Below are 24,558 nucleotides of genomic sequence, written 5' to 3' on the forward strand. Positions count from 1 at the left end.
TCCTTTCCTTTCCTTTCCTTTCCTTTCCTTTCCTTTCCTTTCCTTTTCTTCATGAATTTTTCAATAAAGGAGGATATAAATAATCTGTGTAGCAAGCAGGACAGCCAACAGAGACAGAGCTGCTGGCTAAGCCATTTCATTTTTTTAGCCCCGGAAGCGCCTCTTGTAATTAACTTCTTTTTTGCCTTGACTTTAGCAGCAGGTTAACAGTGGTATCAATAGTTGTTGTCCCAGCCGCTCCTCGGAACTGCAGCATTTCAAGATATGTGTAGATGAGGGACATGGTTTAGTAGGCATGGATTTATGGTTGGACTTGATGATCTTGAAGGTCTTTTCCAACCATAATGGTTCTATGATTGGAGAGATCTCCTGGTATGTGCCTCTGGCCGTTCCTGGTGGGTTGACTAATGAGGACATTTCAGCCTCATCTCCTCAATCTGTAAGTAGTCGAAGTCTGGATACAGCCACCCCAGTAATACCAGCAATTCACTGGAGAAATACCTCTGTAGGCAGTGAGATCTCGTTGACTCTGGTAGGTCTCATTGCAGAACTGCTGTCCATGATCTTCTACAGAAGGTTGCCACAACACATGCCTGAGAAATCTTCATTTTCTGTGTTTTTTACCTCTTGAGCACCCAGAGACATTTGTGTGTTGTTTTATTCTAATTTAAGCTAAAAGGAGGCAAAAGAGAAATCAGAGATGCTATCAAGTGGCTTGTTTGTCTTCCTGCTCTAGTGCCTACATGAGAGCAAGCAAAGGTAGTAAATGGATCTGTTGTGATATATGAGTTTGGGATTATATTTAGTCTCTCACATTATGGACAGGAATTCAAGTGCACTGAGAACTGTGGGTTTAAATTGACCCTGGCTTAGTCCTGCACTGAACACAGGTTTTGTCAAGTGCTCTGAGGGACAAAAACCTTTTCCAGGCGCTTTTCAGAGTCCTCTCCAGGATAAAGACCCTGGGATGTAGGATGGCACCTTATTTAGTTTCTCACCATAAAACCTGCTTGTTGAACTGAAGCCTGCAGCCCTGTCACTGCTTCAGCAGAAAATTCACTCCTATTCAAAGCATGTCCTTGAACAAGGATGAAAAGATTTAGACCCTACTCGGAGGCAACCTGGGAGCGTAGGGTTCACCGTGCCTGTCACTCTGAAGGTGGCTGTTAGCACTGCAGAGAGAAGGGAGATTTCGCTGAGAGATCAGGAGTAAACAAACGGTTAAAAAACTCATAAAAAGACAGGCTGGTTACACCTAGTCCAGCAGAAGTCCCTTGCCAGAGAGCGAGGCAGGTGGAATGACTTAGGACCCCAATAATGGAATAGAGAGATTTGGACTGAGCTTCAGAGCTAGCCAGGGGCTTGTGATTTGGTCCTTCCAGCACAGTGAATGGCACTGCTCTTGGCTCATGGAGCAGAGGGGCCCCATTCAGCCTGGATTACTGTCCCGGTCCTGGAAGAGCTCTTTCCAGCTCTCCTGGCAGACACCAGCAGCAGAAGAAGCTGCAGCTGCTGGGCTGGATATGCTCAGCATATGGGAATAGCACATGGGAATAGGTGGAAGGCAGAGATGTTATTCCTTCCCGGGAAATATATATATATATGTTTATATATATATATATATATATATATATATGTATCTGTCTATATATATCACACAATGCCTGCTTCTTGTTCTGTATTTATAGCAACAAGCACCTATAAGATAACAAAATACTCTGTTGGTTACATCTGTGCATCTGTATTTTAGAGTTTTGATACCTTTTAATTTATTTCCCAGCTTGCTTGTTGCAACAGGTTTTTAGCTGTTTTCTTCTTTCTCCCATTACCCATTTGCATTTTATTTCAAACTCTGCTGCATATTTGAGCATTTTCTTCATATCCATGCTGTTTCTTTCCTTGAGTCATGCCTGCCTTTTGTCATCTTTGCGCTTGCCTCCTCTTGCATCATCTTTGTGATTACATCACCTAGCACTTACTCCTTGTTTCTCAGCTGGCCATGAATGGCCTCGGTTTGGTCCCACATTTTTCGGCCATGTCTTTGCTTCTTTGGACCTCAGCCCTCTTCTGAGCCCTCCAGGGTGACAGGGCACACAGCATATCACTTCTCCACTGGCATTGCCACATCCTCTCTCTGTTTCTTTGCTGTTTCATTCTCAGGTGCTACCACACATCGCAAAAATACGTGGTTTTGTTCTTTTATTTTACTTTTTTTTTTTTTTGTCCAGGCACAGTGCTTGGGTGCTGTCATCCTGTTTTATAAGACAGCTTGCACATGAGGCTAAACACAGGTTGTACTCTCCGTTCCTGGTTGTAATGCTGTGCTCTACAATCCCTGAATCAAAATGTTTCTCTGCTCCTACCTTTGAAGTAGATGCCTTTGATCTCTGGAAATGCAGGAGCAGGGAAGGCAACAGGAGTGTAAATTACCCAGCACAGATAACCCCAGGACAATGAAGCTAAAACTCCAGCACTCATGGAGAAGTTCCTGCTCTCTGTAACATCTACAGTGGTCAAGGCCTCTGTATTTCACCTTACCTGAAAGACGTCACCTCTAGCACATGCAGTATGTTCAGCAAACTTAGGGAAAAGTCTTGCTTTTCAACTATGTTGCCACAACATCCACCTTCTTTTCAGAAAGTATTATTTTTGACATCTGTGAAAGGAAAAGATTGACATATCCAGGTGTAAGAAGCAGAATGTTTTGCAATTATTTCATTCAGCTGATTTCACACAATCACAGAATCAGAGAATGGTTGAGGTTGGCAGGGACCTCTAGAGATCATCTAGTCCAACCCCCCTGCTCAACCAGGGACACCCAGAGCACGGGGCACAGGGTGGCGTCCAGGAGGATTTTGAAGATTTGCCATTATACCTTCATCTAGGTCTATATCATATTTGCTGCCAGTAGTTGTAAACCCAGGTTTGGGATATATACCTTAACCACAGTAATATTTTCAAAAGTACCCGCTATTCTGCTGCCTCCTTCCTCAATTAAGTCAACAGAAGCAGAGTTAGGCCAACACTTTGCTTTGAAAATCCTATCCAGAGGCAATGAATGCATGCATGCTGTCCAGAGTGATCTAAAGAGGTGTTTGGTGAAATAATGCTTGTAACTTAAAGCATTTATAGTGTCTTAATTCTTCATCTCTCTTCTCTAGGTTCACAATAGAAACCTACTGTCCCTTGATTTTGATCGTGTGACCAGAACAGAGAAAATCTACGATGACCACCGCAAGTTCACACTTCGCATCCTCTATGACCAGGCAGGGAGGCCCAGCCTCTGGTCACCCAGTAGCAGACTGAATGGTGTCAACGTGACCTATTCCCCAGGAGGACACATTGCTGGGATTCAAAGGGGCACGATGTCGGAAAGGATGGAGTATGATCAGTCTGGCAGAATTGTATCCAGGATCTTTGCTGATGGGAAATCATGGAGCTACACTTACTTGGAAAAGGCAAGCACCCTCTTTTTGGGGTGATTACAGCTCTGCAATCTTAGCTTACCAGGCAGTACATATGTCCTTTCTTCCTAAGACTTCAGTGCAGCTTCATGTTGCTTCATGTTACTTCATATCAGCTGATTACTGGCCCTCGTGATCCATACTGCTCCTCTGTCTATTCTGCATACACTAACATATACACAGTAACTTTGCTGTCAAAACACCAGAGAACAGTTGCAAATTCCCTACAGGGCAATATTCTTTACAAGTCACAGTAAATGCATGTCTTAATGCTTTGAAGATTTGGGTGTGTGATTTTTTAAATACAAGTTCAGAGACATGAATACAGCCAGGCAGCTGTAGAACATTTTGCAGTGTTTTCTATAGTTTGCACATTGCAAACTACAGGCATAGGATTTAGTTTCTTCTGAGTATCACTGCTGTATTATCCAGCATCCTATAGACACATGTGTTACATACATGGTCTTGACTTTTTTATTTCTGAATATTGTATAGGGCGTATCACTAAAACAGTTTAAGGAAGTTAAAGTAGCATAGCTTTTAAAGGACAAAAAGCATTGGCTTGCACTTTGTGTTAAATAATCTGTGTGGATGCTTGTGCAGGAAAAAAAGAAGGGACAAATGAGTTAAGCATGTTGGTAAAAGTTTGTAATAGGAGAGTAATAGCAGATATACAGACACACAGAGTTAATTGAGTATTGGAAAGTGTCCTGGGGGACACTTTTTCAAACCTAGTTTGAGTTGTTCTACCAATTTTATTTATTTAATCCATAGAAGCTATTGGCAAGGGAAATTTGGGCAGAGGTGACTACATGGAATTAATTCTAACAACTGAGTGTTCTAAACTTAAACCCTACTTATGGCATTAAGTGCCTTTTCCTCTGACTTGCCTCTGCTCAGGGATACTTGATGTGCTGTGCAACTGCATACTTCTCACTATTTAATCTTATGGCTGTGAAGACTGTCTGTCTCGTTTGCCCTGCTCTTTGGATTGGTGAAGTGCTGAACCAGTGCAAACAAACTAAGAATTCAGGTCACAAAGAGCTGACACTGAAAAGATACAAAGGAGAAGGCGAAGCAGTGGTTGAAGAGATGAACAAATATGTCAGGTGGACAGGTTGTGACTGACCACATTTTTGTTGCTCAGTGACCTCTGTTTCGCAGGTCCCCTGTTTCTGTCAGTTGGTAGCTGCAAACTGCTCTCACGAATACTGTCGTCTTTGTGAGAGTTGAGAATAATCCTACCTGAAAGCGAGGAAAATGATCTGTTCTTTTCTTCCTCCCCTCCAGTCCATGGTGCTGCTCCTTCACAGCCAGCGACAGTACATCTTCGAGTTTGATAAGAATGACCGTTTGTCATCGGTGACCATGCCCAACGTTGCCCGGCAGACTTTGGAAACCATTCGTTCCATAGGTTACTACAGGAACATCTACCGGCCTCCAGAAGGCAACGCCTCCGTAATTCAGGATTTCACAGAGGATGAGCAACTCCTCCACACTTTGTACTTGGGGACAGGGAGACGTGTCATCTACAAGTATGGAAAGTTGTCCAAGTTGGCTGAGATGCTCTATGACACCACGAAGATCAGTTTCACCTATGACGAGACTGCTGGCATGCTAAAAACAATAAACCTGCAGAATGAAGGGTTCACGTGTACAATCAGATACAGGCAGATAGGACCCCTTATTGACAGGCAGATTTTCCGTTTCACTGAGGAAGGCATGGTAAATGCACGGTTTGATTATAATTACGATAACAGCTTTCGGGTGACGAGCATGCAAGCCGTGATCAACGAGACACCTTTACCCATTGACCTCTACAGGTACGATGATGTGTCAGGCAAAACTGAGCAATTCGGTAAATTTGGTGTCATTTACTATGATATCAACCAGATTATTACCACAGCTGTCATGACTCACACTAAACATTTTGATGCCTATGGCAGGATGAAGGAGGTCCAGTATGAGATATTCCGGTCACTCATGTATTGGATGACTGTGCAGTATGATAACATGGGGAGAGTTGTTAAGAAAGAGTTGAAGGTTGGCCCTTATGCAAACACAACTAGATATTCGTATGAGTATGATGCTGATGGCCAGTTGCAGACAGTGTCTATCAATGACAAGCCACTCTGGCGTTACAGCTATGACCTAAATGGAAATCTCCATTTGTTAAGTCCGGGGAATAGTGCCCGCCTTACACCGCTCCGGTATGACCTCAGAGACAGGATTACAAGACTGGGAGATGTGCAGTACAAAATGGATGAAGATGGCTTCCTAAAGCAACGGGGCAATGATATTTTTGAGTACAACTCAGCTGGCCTGCTCATCAAAGCTTACAACAAAGCTAGTGGATGGAGTGTGAAATATCGCTACGATGGCCTAGGAAGGCGAGTCTCCAGCAAAACCAGCCACGGCCATCACCTGCAGTTCTTCTACGCAGACCTGACCAACCCAACCAAGGTCACCCATTTATACAATCATTCAAGCTCCGAGATCACCTCCCTCTACTATGACCTCCAAGGCCATCTCTTTGCAATGGAGCTCAGCAGCGGGGATGAATTCTACATAGCCTGCGATAACATTGGAACCCCTTTGGCCGTCTTCAGTGGGACTGGCTTAATGATTAAGCAGATACTCTACACAGCTTATGGGGAGATCTATATGGACACCAATCCCAACTTTCAGATCATCATTGGCTACCATGGAGGACTGTATGACCCCCTCACGAAGCTGATCCACATGGGACGGAGAGACTATGACGTTTTAGCAGGTCGATGGACAAGTCCAGACCACGATATGTGGAAGCATCTGAGTAGCAATAACATTATGCCCTTCAACCTGTATATGTTCAAAAACAACAATCCTATTAGCAACTCTCAGGATATCAAGTGTTACATGACAGGTAAGACTTAAAATTAATTACAATATCGGCAGACTATTTTCTAGCCCACCATCAGTGAAGAGGTTTTGTTCTTTCAGTATCCACATTGTCATGAGGTTTTCCAGTATTTAACAAATGGGCACAAGCTCTTCTCTCCCAGTTGACCTCAGAGTCAGTGAATGATCCAACACATGCTTAATTCATTAGCATAGGCATACATGGAGACTACAATTCCCAAAAGTGTTTCTTTTTCTCTTTCTTGGTGCTTATTCTTTTTATTCTGCTTCCAGTTGCTCTTTTTTTTTTTACATATATATTCGAAGCTTAGTTAGGAATTAACATCCTTATAATGTTTCACTTTTGTAGGGGTGTAGCTCTTGTTTGCACAGTTTTGGCTAGAGATTTCTTTGCAACTAAATAAATGACCTGCAGGTCTCCTTTAGCAGAATGGCAACAGTGACTTAAACTTTTTATAACAGTCAGCCATTTCAGAGCACGCTACAGTAATAATGTACTTCAAAGTTAATCTGCTCTGCAGAATTAATGGTTTCCATTAAAGTCAGTAAGAGCAGGTGCTTTCAACCTAAAAGACAGGTTTTAGGGCATAACTAGCCCACAGCTTGACATAAACTCCAAAATACTACCCCTGGGACTTCTTCTTATGGCATTAACATAATGTCTCTGTATGTTTTGTGTACAGAAAAATCACTTTGTATGCCACCTGTTCCTCCTATATTCATATTTTGCACAACACTGATTGCGATGTTATAGACAACTGTTTTACTGGGGCTCTTTTCCAAATACTTCCCTTTGGAAAACCGGGTGACACAATCACAAACCAAATGTGCATTCTTCTTAAAAAGATAATCATATAATTAATTTTTAACTGATCCCATTTCATCCATCACAACTTTTCCATATTCAACAACAGTTTTTGCATTCCCCTGGCTTATGATATTGGCCCGATAGCAAGAAATTTTGCAAAATAAAAACCCTGGGTTATTTTATTCAACTTGATTTTTATAGCCTTTAGGATTTATGCTTTCAGGTTCTTCAGCAATAATCATAAGGATCAGATTGTATTTTTTTAATGAAAAGCTGTTGTTCTCCAGGGCTCAGGAGATGATGCCAGAAAGAAAGCAAAATAAGCCAAAAGATGCAGACTAAGATCCTGTGGGTTGGCCAGCGGGGAATTCTTTTACAAATACTCATTTGTCAAAACTGAATTTCTTCGTGGGAGAGGATTGAGCTTGAGAAATTTCACAGTAGGAAGCTTGTAAACAGCTCTTGAAAGTGTCCAAATAACTAATTCCAAAATATATTGAAAGAAATTTGGGGTTTGATTTTCAAGCTTTTCAGTTTTAATGGAGATTAACTATAGAAAACAGAAAAAGTAAAATTAAGAGATCAAAATCAAAATGAAATATCTTCACTTGAACTTGCTAGTTTGAACTGAACTGATTTTTGAACAGTCATTTCATGATATATTAACAGATTTTTTTTTCTGCCCAGATCAAGACAGGGTAAAATTTCAACAGTTGTCTTGGAACAGACAAACCATTTCCCACTCACTCTGATGTTAACATCAAGATGTCCAAATCTGACATTTTAGTATTTTATATGCACTGAACAACTTTCACCGTGGTCTTAAAGATTCCATTCTCAATCACTGCAGAATACAGATCCTAAATTTGCTTTTTAAGTTTATCTTCTCCTATATGAGACCATACACATGGGAGAAATGGCTCGCACTGGGAGGAAAGGGTTAGTGTTTCAGGCTGCTTTGCCAATTTTTCCCTATGAAAAGCTATATAATCGTTATTCTGCCAAATGTATAATCATTTTTAACCATATATAACCATGTACCAATGTATAACTACTTTTCTACCAAAAAAACAGCTGTGTAACCTATTCTCAGCTGCAGTGAGAGGCCTGTCCATCCTGGACTATACCGGGATATGCTGAACCCAGCATGGCAGCTGGTTTGGGAGACACATTTAGCCTTGAGTACTCTCCGTTACACATGGGCACATCTCTAGCAATGGGGAAATGTCTTATCTTGAGAAGGCAATAGCTGTTCTAGCCTAAAAACTTGCATTCCACACGTCCCCCCTCCTTCCCCGTGCCGGGACCTGCTGTCCTCCCAGCTCCGAGGGGGCAGGCGAAGGGCCAAGCTCCAAGTAGGAGATTTCTGAGCGTGTAGGTACAAATTGGGAACACGCAGAGGGGAGAGCAGGGAAAGCAGGTATTTACGTTTTGAGGGGCCCGTTGTTAAACATGAATATTTTAGCAATTGTACACTTCATGGCGCAGAGCTTTGCTGCCAGCTTCAGCAATCCTGATGGATTGAACTGACATTTCCATTACATGTGTCTGCATTAAGCACTCTTTTTCTTTGCCCTCAAATGATTTTACTGTGAAAAGTGTTGGCAGGGTTACTGTAGCTGAAAAAAAATGGTGATGTGAAATGTACTTTTCTGTCAAAAAAGTTGTCACTGCCTCTTGGCAAATTAATATTTTTCCCTCTGTTCTCTTAACTCCATACCTTCCTTTCCCATGTTCTTTCTTTTTTTTTTCCTTTTTATTCAGGATATTCCAACACTCTTTCCCAAAAGGGAACAACTTCTGTTTGTAAATGATTTGAAAGTCAGCTTGCTGAGAAGTATCAAAAAAGATTAGTTTGTATTGAATCATTCCAGACGTGTTATGTATTTTTCTATGTTCAGCATCCCTGCTCTGTACTCTTTTTAATATTTGTAAAGAATGCTTCCAGCCCCAACGCCAACCTTCACTGCTTTACTTTGTTCTCCTGACCACCTGGTGCACAATATGCACATCAAAGGTCTTAATTTCACTTGAGAAGAATTTGGAAGCAGCCTGGTTTAGCGCTAAGCAAAAAAATAATCAAACAAGTCTTTAATTTCTTTCCCTCCCCCAACCTCTCTGTTTCAAAGACACTCTAAAAACAATCTGTAGATTGAGTGAACAGAAGTGTTTTTATTACAGAAATCCTCCTCCTTCCACATGGATTGTTGCAAGGGCTTTTTGACCCTCTACCCAATCTCAACATTTTGGCCTGTAAGAAAACAAGCAACAGATAGTGTGTTTGTTTGGCTCCTCGTTCTCCAGTCATCTGGAAATGCCTTATTTGCCGTTTGCATCCATAATTTCTTTTCCAAGCATCCCTTCAAAACATTTATTTAAGCTCAAGGGGATTGGAGGAAAAAAATAGTCCAAGAAGCACGTTTGGTTCTTTAAACTGATCCCTTTTTCAGACTACCTCAGCAATGTTAATTCAGTTTAGCAAAATGAAAAACAAAGCCCTTGTACATCCTGCTAGAAGGAGAGGAATCACTAACATAATCCTAGTTACATACAAAATGCCTGAGGCTCCTGAGACTGCCCCATCCACCATGTATAAATGTTAGGGTATTGCTGGAGTGTGCCTCAGGGCCTGGGAATGGTCTCTGTCCTGTTTTATTTATTAGTGTGGACATAGCTCCTTTGAAGAACCTGATGATCTAGTATGGAGGCTGATTTTAAATCTTACCGTAAAAGTCAACATCTAAAACGTTACGGCAGTGTAGTATTCAAATGATGGTTTCTTATTAAAAAATGTTGGGAAATTCAGAATTGGAATGAAAACGTCATGGAAAAACAGCATGTATGTCCAGAGCCTTTTCCATGAACACCCTCTCTGGGATGGTGCTCTTTGCCCTGGATATTCTGGGTATTCTGGCTCAGAGAGCTCTAAATGTGCACTTTAGCTTGCAGTCATTTTGAGAGGCCTCGGGAGGAGTGTTGTGGTGGAGATGTTCAAAGCTGATACGAGGACTGGATGGCCCTTCCCATAGCATCCATAGTGCAGTGGATGCTGATGTGGGCAGAACTCCGAGTCGGGGAGCTGGCTTGTTCTGGGCCATCTGGTCAGCATTTTTAGCAAAGCTTCAGTTTTCAAGCTGTAGAAGTGCAGAATGGGACTGGCTGGCGGGCGGAAAGCCACTGATTTTCATAACTTTGACACAAAGTTATTCGGAGGGCCATTAGTGATGCTATTCACATGGATAGTCACCCCTCACTTCGTCCAACCTGGCAATCCTACCTGAATGACCAGATAAACTTATTTATGCTTCCCTTACCTTCCAGATGTCAATAGTTGGCTGCTCACCTTTGGGTTCCAGCTACACAATGTCATCCCTGGATACCCCAAGCCTGATATGGATGCGATGGAGCCGTCATATGAGCTTGTCCACACACAGATGAAAACTCAAGAGTGGGACAATAGCAAGGTGATCCATACAACTATATACTGTATTTTACACCCTTATCAGCAAAGCATACATTGCAAGTTTCTTGTAAAAAGCCCCAGTCTGTTCTCCCAGATACACTAGGAGTTTAAGTGCATGTCAACCTAAGGCAGCTTCTCCTTCCCCATTACAGTAATGAAATCAGACTAAACAGCCACATCTGAAGTTCTTTATTGCCACTGTGGTTTTTCTCATGCTACTTTCTGGTAATTGCTCAATGAAATGGTCTGTTACTGTTTTTGTCTCCTGCAAGAGGCCATGTTACAACATAATTCAGGCTGCATTCTAGGCCTTTGAATACAGGATTCTTGGATGCAAGAAATAGCACATTTTTTGACACAGAATCATTTTCTAAAAAATGTGTTTTAGGAGTTTGTCCAGTATGGGTTAAAATATCTTAAGTAGTGAGTCCCATCACTTATCTAGGAAATTGTTCTGCATTACAGTAAGTCTCACCAGAAGGAAATTTTAGCTGATAGCTCACTTTCATTACCTGCCTCACTCTAATCCCAGATCACTGTGTCCTGCTTGGAGGAATGGGCCTGCGTCACAAGGCATTTTGGCAGACAAACATTAACACAAATGACACACAGACACACAAAATTCAATGAGAAAATTGTTAAGAAAAGGCTTTTACAACCAAATCATTTCCGCCTCTCCTCCTGCTGGGAGTAGTTCTGCTAAAGGATGGAGACATCTCTGTTAGAGGTTAGCACACTGGGTCAGGACTTGAAAGCCTTGAGCTACTCTCAGCCCTACTGCTTATCAGTTGTATGACCTTGAAAAAGTCATTTACCTTTCAGGATACTGTTTTTTTCTCTTAGCCTAGTTTATTCTGGAGTTGTTTTATCTCTTTAGTTTGAAGCATCTTTAGGATATAGATTCTTGCTTGCTATTGCTTTGCATTTGAACATCAAAAGAGTAGGGGGGCACAGATTTGCTCGGGGAGATTAGGATACTCTCTTATCATTTCTCCTAATAAAGTGATTGAGGTAACAAGTGGAATCAATCCTAGCTGCCTTCATAGCCTCTTTATCTAGGAGTTTGCTGAAATCTCACTGTCCTAGAGCAGACTCTTGAGGTTCAATACACATATTAGACCCAAAGGTAAAATGCAGTGTCACATTCCCCCAATCACAAAAGGTATCACCTAGACCTATGAACAAGACACTGTGGTTTAATAAAATGCTCATGTGTCAGCCCAGCCTTGGTAACTGAGCTACAGCAAAGACAAGGTAAAATATGCCAGCTTCAACAAGAGAAATTTAATTAAGACATAACACTTTATAGTGGAGGAAGACTGAAAAGAACTTTCCCTTTTGCTACCATGGCTCAGCTGATGCTTGAAAATCATTATGCCTTTGTAACTCTGTTATATTTTGAGGCTTAGAGACTTTTTTTTCTTTTTCCCTTGGATAAAACAATGAAATGCTAGAGATAATTTCTGTAATGAGAAATAGCCTCAGGATTTTTCCTTCCCTTTGGTGTGACACAGTCTCCCCAGGCAAAGCTGTTCAGGAGAAGGCAAACAGGGAAGGCTCGTACAGAGACAGCACAAAAGGTTGTCTCTAAATTATTGTTTTGTGGAGCAGACAATAATTCTCACAGAACTGCAAGAGAGGTTCTTATTATTTTATCATCATTTCATTACTATTATTATTAAGCATATAAAATAGGCAAATATATTGAGTGACAACTTGTGAAGTCTGACACTTGCTCATCCAGGCAGCTGAACTGGAAATAAACCCAACACGCCAGCTCACTTCCAGCCACCCATTTTAGATGGATCTGCCTGAATAAGCAATAAAAAGGGAAGAAAGTCTGTATGTCCCCTTCAGGTTTTGCAAACCAAGAAACTGCAGGGACCTGCTTAGCAAGATGAGAGACTTATGCAGCTTCCTGGTTCCAGATGAGTCACTTTACATAGTGTTGAAAGTGAATTTTAACCATTGTTGGTCATTTCATATTCTTCTTCTGCATTTTGGCAAAAACAAAACATCAATGCTTTTTTTTAATTATTTTAATCTTCAGTAGTCATAGGGTCATGCACTGATAGTGCAGTGGATCTCAGATGTTAAGTGGGATTCCCTTCTTTTCTATTACGTCTAAGTCCATCTAGCATGTTAGAGGCATATATTTGCATAAAAGAAATTAATTTACATATGGCACCCGAACACGTGATCTGTTTTTCCCTAAAGTTATCCATGCACGCCCCTCTAATCTACATATACAAGGTGGAGATACTAGTATGTGTTAAAGTAGGTGCAAATAGAAGATGAAGCAGAGTTGGAAATCTGGTAATAGGGGGTGGGTGGCTGTAGTGAGAGAGAAAAGAGAGGCAGAAAAGCTGCAGAAGCTGAGGAAATATTTCATTTGATAGGACTGAACAAGCTTTAGAATAGCCTTCCAAACAATATGGAAGTTCCAGATCTTGTACCATTTAAAAGTAGGCTGTATGAGGCCCTGGAAAGTGTACAATTCTGCTTGGAAACGAAGGATAATAACTGAAAGATGTGCCAAATCTTTCTCATCTCTGCCCCCTCAGATCCCTGATTGCACTGGTCCAGGTACCTCCTTGTGACAGACCAAAGCAAGGCTGAGTTACTCCACTGACTTTACTGGTCAAAGCCATGGCTCAGCAGATCGAGTTAGGACTTCTATCTAAAAGGAGTCAATAATATGAGTGCAACAGCCAAGCAATTCCTCATAAATGGCTGCACTGGATCTCTTGAGTAAATAGCCAGAAGGGCCTTGCATCTCCTTCCCAAACACTCTTGGTACTTGCCTTGCAGGGATGAAAGAAGGGAGAGAGAATTCAGACTTTGAGTATCCGCTAGCTCAGAAACAGCCAGCATGTCATAAACCTTTCACTACCCCCTGCAGCTCTAGAGTGACATTTAAAATCCAATACTCTGTTGTACAGCGCTTTTTTCCTTTTTCTTTCCCCCTCTCCCTGTGACCATGAGGCTGTCACTAAATTGTTTGTTGAACAAGTTCAGTGTTATTGGCCATCAGGGGACTCTGGGTGACCCCTGGCATATTATGCAGCATCTGAATCCAATTTCTCTTCTTCGTTTTTCCCCCCCATTTCATCTTGTGGAATTGTCAAATAATTGCTGGAGCCAGTACAGCTCTGTTTGCAGGGAGGTATGTCTTGGAATGGTGCGTCCTCCCATTAACTGCATCATGTCGTTAGCTATCTTCCCCTCATCCCATGAGCACTGAGCCCCCAAGAAGAGTTTTTGGAGTTTGAGCAGCATTTTGGAGGCAGGATCTGCTCTGGGGTGCTCATCCAGGGAGTGAGTTGTAGGGCTATGATTGCTGGTAAAGCCTCTCCCAGGGACATTCCTCACTATTTGTGGAACTGACTCTGCCAGCATTCATCATTCAGGAAGGGCATCCTCACACCTCTGGAGGATAGTGGTTCTGGAGAGTGGGATAAGGACCTAGATAAGAAGAATATTTCAGGTAGAGAAGTCGTAATTTATGCCAGTGTTTTTGGAAGAACTGGCTTTCTGCTTTGTAATCTATATGTTAGTAAGAGAAACATCTATCTGTGGATAATGGCATGAGGACATAGAGAAACTTGGAAATGTATCCACGTATTTCACATCTTGGATCCTTGATGGGAAATGAAAGCTTTCAGTCTTACAGTGGAGGACAGTATTTAAAAACTGTCCAAAACTATTTAAAAACAACAGATGATAGTATCTGGCTATGGTATTTTGAATCCTCAAGAGGTGCAGGCAAAATGCAAGAGGCTATTCAGAGATCTCTGTAATGTGCCATTCTCTTGAGGCCTGTGCAGCAACGAACAAATGATGAAGGTCGTTCTCTTCTCTCCAATGAGTTGTTACTAGATAAAGTGAAATGTCACCTAAGGACATCTGATTAAAAAAAAACAAAAAAAAAGACTGTGAGGAAAAACAAACCCAGCATATATGTCACTCACATCGAACAACGAATATTGAAATAAAATAACTGTGAAGTCCCATCTTCCTTCCCTACATTTGTTTTATATGTACGTCAGTTTACAGCTGCTAAAAACAGGAACATTTTTAGAGTACTCCATGCCACTGCAGCCTTGGATGGTAATTTTCTGTTTCCCTTCCTTGCCAGTTCATTAAAATGAGTTCTAAGATGAAACAGAAATGATCATTTCAAAGACAGGGATACTCTGTCTCTTTGAACTGCATATAATCTGTTTGCCTCCATCCCTTTTATATTCACAACAGAGCATACAAGCTGGCTATACTCTGGTTTGCCTGAACTTTCTGTTTTTTTCTCTTAGATGGGATTGCTTTTTTTTTTAAAGAGTGCTGTTCCCAGATATAGTCTTTTATCAAGGAAATATACTCAAAGTCATTTCAAAGTCATCCCACATTGCAGGACTCATTTGCAAGATGAGAGATGTGTTTAATTTTATAATGGTTAAGTGATGATATTCTGCATTATAGTCTACAAAATGCCTGTCCTCCTGCTTTCCAGTGTGACAACAAATAGGTAAAACCCAAAATGCCTATAACCAGTCCTCTATGGAAAATCCAACAGATGTGCTTTTGTTCTAGATTAAAAGACACCTGAATTTAGGTCTCTGCCTGTGGACTTGGTATCTGAGCTTCCATTATAGTGAGTAGAGATTTACAATGAACATGATTGCTAATGCCATTTGAGATCTACAGTTTCCTGGACTTTTTCATGTCTACAGCATGTAGAGCAAGCACTAGTGGCCCAGGAGTCTCCAGTAGTGTCTAAAATGACAGTAGACGTCGCTGTCTGGGGATCTTGTCAGTGGAACACAAAGCTGCTAAGTTTAAGGTTGAACTCAAGACTAAGACACTTAAATATAGTCATCTCCATGTGTGCTAGATATATGCGTTCCATCAACACCTGGTCCATACAGACCACAGAGCTCACTTTGAGAGCTGGTTCTCCAGTAGGCGTCAGTTTTATATGGAGATGAGTCATATTCCAGATTTCATTGACTATGCTAAGTAGGGACTTGATTAATCTGACCATATAGAGGCCTGATAAGCAAAGTGACTGCTAGATGCTGTGCCAGAAGGACATGTGTCTACCAGAGTTGCTTCTGGGCTTCCACTGCTAAATAAGAGAAATCTAGGACCATCACTGACCCTGGGGCTAGGTAGCAGTTAGCAAACATCTTGGAGAAAGCAGCTCCAAACTAGCAGCTGAAATAAAAATTAACCATTATGGATGATAGCAATGCAAAATCTCACTCCCCAGTCTTCTTTTATTAAAAAGTATAAGCACTGTTGTGCTCGTCCGAAGCACAGCAGACTGTGATATCATAGCGCTTATCTGGCAGCATCTGCATGTTCTCAGAGGTGATTGCATATTCACTTTTCATTTTGGATCAGATGAAGAGACACAGGAATGATGGTCAAACTCACCAGTTTGTAAGGACAACCTAATTTGGAAGTCCTCTCAGGGGATCAATACCTAATCCCCAGTAGTTTGCTCCGAATTGAAAAGGCAATAGAATTGCAGCAGCTCATCAAGAATTGCAGCTCATCAAGATTGGTGGCGAGGACAAAATAAACATAGCAAATGGGGGAGATTCCTGATGGGAATATTTCTGCCATGCCCTGTGCTGCCTAAACTCCCGAGCATCATTCCCCAGGGTCATAACAATTAGATGGTGGGGTTAATTCCATAGGGAACTTATCACTCAACTGCTGATAAACACAGTAAGGTGTAAGTGTTCACAAGACACAGCAGTGTAGCTTGGAAGACTTGATTTACGTTCTTGAGTGAAGGAGCTATCACCAAATGGTGATTCAGAATGAGCAATGAGAAAAGCCTTTTCCCAAAGTTACTGAGGCAATTCTGCAGAGCAACGTGTCATTCTTGAGTACTGAGGAAGGACCAGCTAGAGCCAACCAATGTGGGATGCTCCTGAGAAGAATACATTCCCATTTAAACCTCTCTGAAGGTTGAACACCCAGCCAGGGCCTTGCAGTATACCGTTATTTAGAACATTACGTGTTTCAGGGAGCCTAGAAACCTAATTGCTCAATGTCCATCATCAGTGACATCTACATTAATTATGCCCATCTTCTGCATAATTAGAGCACTTCTTCATTCATCAGGAGAGCAGGGCTTCACTCCCTCTCACTGCTGGTTATGCCCATGTGTGACATCCCCCATGAGCAATAAGGGGGCAGTCAGAAAGGGCTCCTATTTCTTAGGTGACTGGTTAGTGCAATAACCACTGTGCCATTAATCAAAAGGGGAAGGGGAAAAGGAGGGGACTACCCTTTGAATAAGCATGAATGCCTGATGTCTTTTGTATTGAAAGCAGTAATAGAAGTGCTCCAGCATGTGGCAAGAACATTTGGATATGCCTGGATTTTCATTAAACTTAGGGATCTCTTTGATACATCTTAGAATAAGGACTTAAGTACTTCAAAATTGGCAGCCCAGAGTTTGCTCTTGAACTTGTGTACATCTATTTCCTCAGAGTTTTCTCCTCTACAGGGCAAAATTGCTCATAACTGCTGAACATGTTACAGTGGTAAATCCTTTGTTTTTTTCCTCTTATACTTTGAGATGTTCCCCTCATTTCTTGGAAATGGCTACTATTGAATGAGCTATTATTTCCTCCCTGTGCCTTTCTGAGTTGAGATGTCCATGCAGAAATGTCTACATTGTCTGAATTGTCTTCTCACATCCTGGGATGGATGAGAGTCTTTAGCTTCTGAACTGTATAAGGCAATATCCTTCAAAAATTTTAAATTTCCTCGAAATAATTGGAATGCAGCAAACTTTTTTTCGTAGCCTATTTTTAAGCCTGGATGTCATTACATTATTAAACTGAGCCCTTGGCAGTGCCAGGAGAATTTTGTTGTAGCATCCTCTTGCTTTTGTGAAATTTGAGCAAAGAATTGTTCATGACCATGGGTCTTTAAGAGGACTGTACCTCTATGAATTGATGAGAGCATTTCCAAAGACATTTTGCAGTAATGATGAGCTGCTGACTCGCTGCGTGCTTGCTCCATTATACGCTAACAGCAAAAGTGACTTTGTATTGTACCTGACTGTAAATGATCCAGGCTGTGTGTCTTTGCAGTTTTGCTTCAGTATAAGCCACAACTTTCACCATCAGATACAGCTGGCCTTGGATCAGGGAATCTGGGCATTGTAGTGGGTTTGCAGAGAACACAAGTTGCATTAGGACCCTCTCTGAGTCTTGACCAACCTGCTTTGGCTATGCTGAAATGGGGTATATCTGGGTTATGACCAATTTGAGGGTCATGCACTGATGCAGAGTTTCTGAGGGATGGCACAAGGTGTTAAAAAGTGAAGTTAAAACAGAGGGAAAATTTACAGATACCTCCCCACATTTTCACAAAGGATCTCAAAGGATATCGAAATATCATATGACCACCAGATTTTCTATAAACGGTATCTTACATTTGAGATGAGAAACACTGGTCCATGCAATAATTGCATCCACTCAGCCAGGTGGGAGAGGCCAAACTAGATTTTCAAACCACTAAGGAAAAGAAAAAAAAGAACTTTGTCCCCCTTTGCCTTAGTGTTTAAGTGTAAAATGAGTTCATTTATTTAAATAATGAATATTAGGGCGAATAATCTGCCAACATATTCCCCGTCTGAAAAGATGATGGGGGAAAATAAATGTAGAGCTCCTCTTTAGGTGTTTCCAGGATGTTCTGCTGGTCTGCAGCATGCTAATAATACCTCTCAGTCATCAGGCTTCTCTGTCTGACATGACTTTCTCTCCTTTCTCTCCCTGCTCAGTCAATTTTGGGCGTTCAATGTGAAGTGCAGAAGCAGCTTAAGGCCTTTGTCACTCTGGAGCGCTTTGAACGGATCTACAGCTCCAGCATTGCTGGGTGCCGGCAGGTCAAGAAGAACAAGAACTTTGCTGCTGGAGGCTCCATCTTCGGCAAAGGCGTCAAGTTCGCCATGAAGGACGGGCGAGTGGCCACGGACATCATCAGCGTGGCCAACGAGGACGGGCGCAGGATCGCAGCCATCCTGAACAATGCCCATTACCTGGAGAACTTGCACTTCACCATCGATGGCGTGGACACACACTACTTCATTAAGCAAGGGCCATCAGAAAGCGACTTGTCCATCTTGGGCCTCAGCGGCGGGCGGAGGACCCTGGAGAACGGCGTGAACGTCACGGTGTCCCAGATCAACACAGTGCTAAATGGAAGGACTAGACGTTACACGGACATCCAGCTCCAGTACGGTGCGCTGTGTCTGAACACTCGCTACGGGACCACCTTGGACGAGGAGAAGACCCGCATCCTGGAGCTGGCCCGGCAGCGCGCCGTGGCCCAAGCTTGGGCCCGGGAACAGCAGAGACTGCGGGATGGGGAGGAGGGAATTCGCTCATGGACAGAGGGGGAGAAGCAGCAAGTGCTAAACACGGGCCGGGTGCAGGGCTACGACGGCTATTTTGTGATCTCAGTGGAGCAGTACCCAGAACTCTCAGACAGCGCCAACAACATCCATTTTATGAGACAGAGCGAAATGGGCAGAAGGTGACAGAGAGGGTCAATATGGTGACTTCTTGCCAAAGACAGCTACTCTTTTGTGGCCACTTACCTGACTGTGTTGTACTCAATCCTTTTTCTAAACTGAACAAGGTGGGGGGAGGAAAATAGTGAAAGATTAATACGGTTGCACTGTAACTCATGCAACATCCTTTTTTTTCCTTTAATTTGGCCTTCACACTATTTTTTTTAATGAACAGAAGGTATATTTTGCAGTAGTGTGATCACAGTGAAATTTACTGTCTCTTGTCCTTTTTTTTTTTTTTTTCCCCTTTGTGAGGAATTTGAAGTGGGGAGTCGTCAACGTACGTCCTTAGGTGTGAAGTGCAAACTGGGTGTCTGTGCTAACTTGTGTCATCCTAACCCTTTCTGATTTGGGACAGGGACAGATAGCCTTTCACCTGGAGAACAGGGAGCCCACAGCATCCCGGAGAGCTCGTCCTGGGAAGAAAGGAAACAGAAGACAACACTGACTGCGCATCTCCGAAAGTGACCGTCCGAATCATGTGCCTCAAAAGAGAACTTACAAGTAGTTTCCATGTTTCACTTGGGACATAAAGTGTTTTTGGGGGGCTCCTGCTGAGCAGAAGTAGATTATAGAGGCAAAGGAGCTGAGTATATTAACTTGCAAGATGATTCTCTTCCTTCCTGAACTGGAATAAAAAAAGAAAAAAAACAGTCTTTTTTTTTTCATTATGAGAGTAGATATTTTGGGGTTTATTTTTGTGTGTGTGTGTGCGCAAATCCTGGTTTTAGTTAAAAAAAGCCAGCAAAAGCCAAGAAAGGGACTCCTGCTCTATCGAGAAAGGCAAAAATGAACCCTCTCTCTCATACATAGAGCTGTTCTATAGGTGGATTTAATGCACCCATGTTGTACATTTGCTAATGGCATAACTTCATTAAATGTGTAGTGTTTCAGTACATGAGACTACGTGTTTAACAGTCCACTGTGCTGTATCTGATAAAACCAGTTAATTTTTAGGAAGCTGATTTGAATTTAAAAGTAGTTAGAGTATCCCAGTGACATACCACTGAAAATTAGAGCAAGCCAAAGCCTGCTTTTCCTCATCCTGGAGCTTGTATTTTTTGGCTGGGAAGCACAGTTTTGAGTAACGTGCTGGCAAGTCATTTATGACTATGGCAGATAAACGTCTCTTGGGGACTTTGGCAGCAGGGATTTTAAAATGTTTAATAAGTAGCAACAGCTTGTGCGTGGTGGGACAAGAAGGGGAATGTTGGAATCAATCCTCATGCTGTTTCCTACATGAGCTTGAATTAACTGGATAGCCCAGTTGACTGTTAGCAGTGAACAAAGAGGAGTTTTAATAGAAATGCCCGCTATAGAGGGGACCAAGTGCTTTAAGAGGAAACTGCTGACAAAGTTGCTCAGCATGCTAATGTAATTTGTATTCACATAACCTCTGTGCTCTGGTGTATTTGCAAGAGTCCTTGAAATTCAAGGTAACAAGGAGATGAGCTTAGCCTCCTCTTCCCTGCCTGGTGCAGTCCTGTGCTGTTAGGGGCCATTCCTGCAGGCTAAGGTGTTGGATCACCTCTCCCTGGAGCTCTGGCTGGAGATGGCCACCCATGGTCCAGAACGTCTCCATCACACGGACACGTGCATGTATCCTGACTGTGACAGCTCTCCCTGGCTCACGGTGCTACAGAGAGATGCAAAGCTTCATACCAAGAACATCTCCTTGCCTGGAGCCTCGCAGTGCACCCGAATCCCTTGATCCAGCCCTCCAACACTCTGCCACCCTCCAGCACGGACTAGTGCTTCCCTGCAGGTTTCAGACCCCAAGATGAAGTGGGGGAGTGTGCTGGGCACGTGCTCCTCCAGCAGCAAAGCGTTGTCAGTCCCGGTGCTGATCATGGTTTCCCTGTAGCTTGGTCTGCCGTGACCGTCTGCTCCTGCGCCGCTGCCGGGAGGAAGGTGATGGGATGGAAATTGCCCCAGACAGACTCTTCTTCCTCAAAATGCCAAACCTGTAAAAAGGTTAGTACATTCAGCTTCACGGCCAGCATTTTGGCACGTACCTGAGCCCCAAGACTGCCCCATGTTGGAGTCAACTCACATGGACAGTCCCAGTGCTCTGCGTGCAGCCAGGGTGGCAAGTCTCCACGTCTCGGATGCAGAAACCCGGTGCTTTTTCTTTGAACTGCACCTCGTGGTGCACAGCCCGCGTCCCTTTGGCAGGACAGCAGCTGGGCTAGAAGGGATATCCATTCCTGCCAGAGCCAGCTGGGAGGAGATGCTTCACCCGGGCCAGCCCCAGGCTTTGGCAAGAAAAGAGCTGCCCAGGGCAGCTGCCTCCCAGCAAGGTTTAGAAAGGCCAGGGCATTCCTGGCTGCTTTGCTGGCCTCAAGCCAGGCTGATGGAAGAGCTAGTGGAGATTTGGGGCATTTTTAGCCAAAACCAGCAGTTGCCACCTCCTCAGAAGGGCTCGCTTCGTCTCTCCCAGGCTCTTCGTGTCCAGCACTGTGCTTCCCTGTCCCTGTGTTACACTTGGAGCAGATCCTCTCCAGCACCTCATCCTTGTGGTGGCTTTAAGTGTCTAAAACGGCATGTACAGAGCTGCAGGAAGCTGGGTGGAAAGGCATCACCACCCAGTGTTGACCTGCAGTAGTCCAGAAGTAGCCTGATGCGCATCCCGTTCACACCGTTCCTGCCTGAGAGGCTTAGAAGAGAAGCGGTGCTCGTATCTCCATCCCCATGCAATTATTTCAGCACTGATAGGAGTAGCACGAGAGCAAATGGACTGACTTTACATGCAGCCAAGGAAAGAAATTAAGTGTGAAATATTCCTGTTGGAACCCTGCCGGACTGAGATGGCACCTTTACAGCCTTACACAGACTCTTCAGGTTATTACATGAGCTAATGGCTTCGAGGAGTTCACCCATTTTTCAAGAGTCTTGCAGCCCTGCTGCATGCGGCATTGCCTGCAGCCGGGCACAATCCAACCCTGCACGCGGCAGAAGCGGCTCCGATTTCATTGCTCTGCCCCTGGGCATGGTTGTGCCTGGCTGCCCACTGAATCCATGGAAGTCTTTACCTGGGCCCACATTCTGCCCAGGAAATATGGACATTACATCCAAAAAAAAAAAAAGAGGAAAAAAGAAAAAGCTATTCTCTTTATCAAATCTTTAAAAAAAATAAAAGCAGAGTAGCTGTCTAGCTTTAGGAGACAAACCTACCTATCTATGTTCCTGAAGCTCAGAAGCTTTCCCCTTCCACTTTGCTTGGGTCACAAAATGAGAGGCAAATGTTTTTTTTCCATCTCCAAGCCCTGAACTTCCCCCTCTACCTCATAGAAAAGTGCTTTTTATATAGGATCTCAAGTGCTTTCCCACAGAAGATGCTTTTGATGGCCAGTATGCCAGACCATTACAAAGGAAAAAGGTAACTGCAGCCTAGCATGCATGGGCAGCATGAGTTTTCCAACTCACTATTTGAGTCTAAAAAAGAGGGGTTGCTCCTCCATAAGTAGGAGTTCCCTTTAAAATGGTAGCTCCTTTTAGTATTCCAAATTCCTTTAAATCCTGGGCTTGTTTTGAGCGCAGAGGGTTGCAGAAAGGATGGAGGGTGCTAATCACCTTGGGAGCATCGCAGACCTCCCCATCCATGCTCAAGCCCTAGGTAGTTGCTAAATATGCTCCTTTCAAAGAAATATTCAGTCCACGTCCAGCTGAACAAGTTCCACGGCCGCGTGGCTCTGCAGCTGAAAATCTCCTGTCTGCTCAGTCTGATCGAACAGGACCAAAGCGATGGACCATGCAGCCTCGCTCACAAGAAACTCCCCATGGAAAAGACATCTGCAGCTCTGGGGTGCTTTTTTTCTCCATTCTTCCATCTTCTCAAAAGAAGGGTCATTACAAATGTCGGTCCCCAACAGAGTGGGTTCTCCCTTGCGTCTCTTCTTCATTTTGCTTTATTGAGTTAAAAAAAAATCACATTTCTATTGCGATTTCAACCCTGCTAGACTAATTTGGTGTTGTGAGAAATATGGCAATGTCCATTTCCTCTGAGCTCTTTGCTTCTTTTTTTTTTTTTTCCCCCTTTTGTACTGAAAATCAGAGCTTGGAAAAATCATTAACAGGCAGTGACCGGAGGGAATCACTCAGCAATTTGTATCTTTGTCATCATGGCCATTGATCAGAGTGAAGAGGAAAATGGGCCACCAGATCTAAACAAGACCAGGAGACAGCAGATTAGATGAAGGCCACTTAGAGCCCTGATGCTCGATTCAGGTTTAAAAGATGCAGATGACTGGGAGAGTCTCTGAGACACCATTCGGCTGCAGGTTAGAAACAGTGAGGGATTTCTGTAATATATCTGCAGTTGCTTTATTGAGCTTAGGGAACTTGGGTGAGCTTCTGCTCAGTCCATTATACAGACAGTGTAACAAGAATAAATCAAAAAAAAAATTTAAAGCAAAAAAGCTAATAAAGTACTTTTTCAGCTGTGACTTGTAAGTGTCACTGTGATAGATGGCAGCGCGATCCATTATGCAAAGACAAGGCTCTTAACATGAAATTTTAGAATTCAATTTTACGATTTGCAGAGAGGGCCCTCCCCTCCCCCTTGTATTTACGGCACAACGGTCTGTTTTGATTCAATCTTGGCATAATTGAAACCCGGGCAATAGATCTCGGTTAATGATACGGGCACTTTTTTTTTTCTTTTTTTTTTTTTAACTTGAAGGAGGGAATAAGCCCCTGTAATGTTAATAATGGAGCTGAGAAGATTGCTTCACTTTATAAATCTTATTTGCTCTATCTCCTCGTTTGGCAGCGGAGGGCTGTCTCTCAGCAGCACCGAAGCTGGGAAGCCTTGGGCAATGCCGGGCGCGATAGCTGCTTTTTCATGGAATGAAGGTGGGCTCCCGTTGGGTTCACCTGCGCTCCCTGTCCTCAGCTAGCGCAGCAGGAGCTCAATGTTAGCTGCTGGCCTGCTCATTTTTGATCCTATTATTACTCTTTTTACCCTTCCCGGTAAATATTTAGCTATTTTAATCCCCCTGTTATACTGAAGAATTTCCACAAGTTTTTGTAAAATTAAAACCTGGTGGATTTTTTTTTTTTCATCGCCAGGGTATGCTTAAATAAAATCACTCGTGTAGAGCAAATTTTGAACAGATGCAGTGGGGACACATCACAGGCTCTGTCCAGATTCCCCAGCTTGTGTTTCCCCAACTGTGATGGGACCTGGGGGTCTTTTCAAGCAGTGCTCCCCAACCCGAAAACTGTTTGACCCAAAAAAGTGAAAACTGAAGTGTCTCTCCCCTACTGTCCTTTAATTACTATAACACCTTGTGTTACTGGCGAAGTATTACGTGGCTCAACTGTT

At 43.0% G+C, this 24,558-nt stretch overlaps 1 protein-coding gene and 1 long non-coding RNA gene across 2 annotated transcripts in view; one reads left to right on the top strand and one right to left on the bottom strand.

Moving 5' to 3' along the window:
• TENM4 (teneurin transmembrane protein 4) overlaps positions 1 to 20,128 on the top strand; it is a 364,557-nt gene extending 344,429 nt beyond the window's left edge. The window contains 4 exon segments of the mRNA XM_088534989.1: positions 3,162 to 3,458; positions 4,755 to 6,369; positions 10,495 to 10,637; positions 18,441 to 20,128. Coding sequence (XP_088391115.1) covers positions 3,162 to 3,458; positions 4,755 to 6,369; positions 10,495 to 10,637; positions 18,441 to 19,199 — 2,814 coding nt within the window. The 3' untranslated portion in view covers positions 19,200 to 20,128.
• Positions 1 to 24,558, bottom strand: part of LOC148592420 (uncharacterized) — a 381,317-nt gene that overhangs the window by 132,523 nt on the left and 224,236 nt on the right. The window lies entirely within an intron of this gene.

The sequence above is a fragment of the Tinamus guttatus genome, unplaced genomic scaffold, assembly GCF_059628265.1.
Source record: "Tinamus guttatus ecotype Peru unplaced genomic scaffold, ASM5962826v1 Tinamus_guttatus_pri_ptg000602l, whole genome shotgun sequence".
Taxonomy (NCBI): Eukaryota; Metazoa; Chordata; class Aves; order Tinamiformes; family Tinamidae; genus Tinamus; species Tinamus guttatus.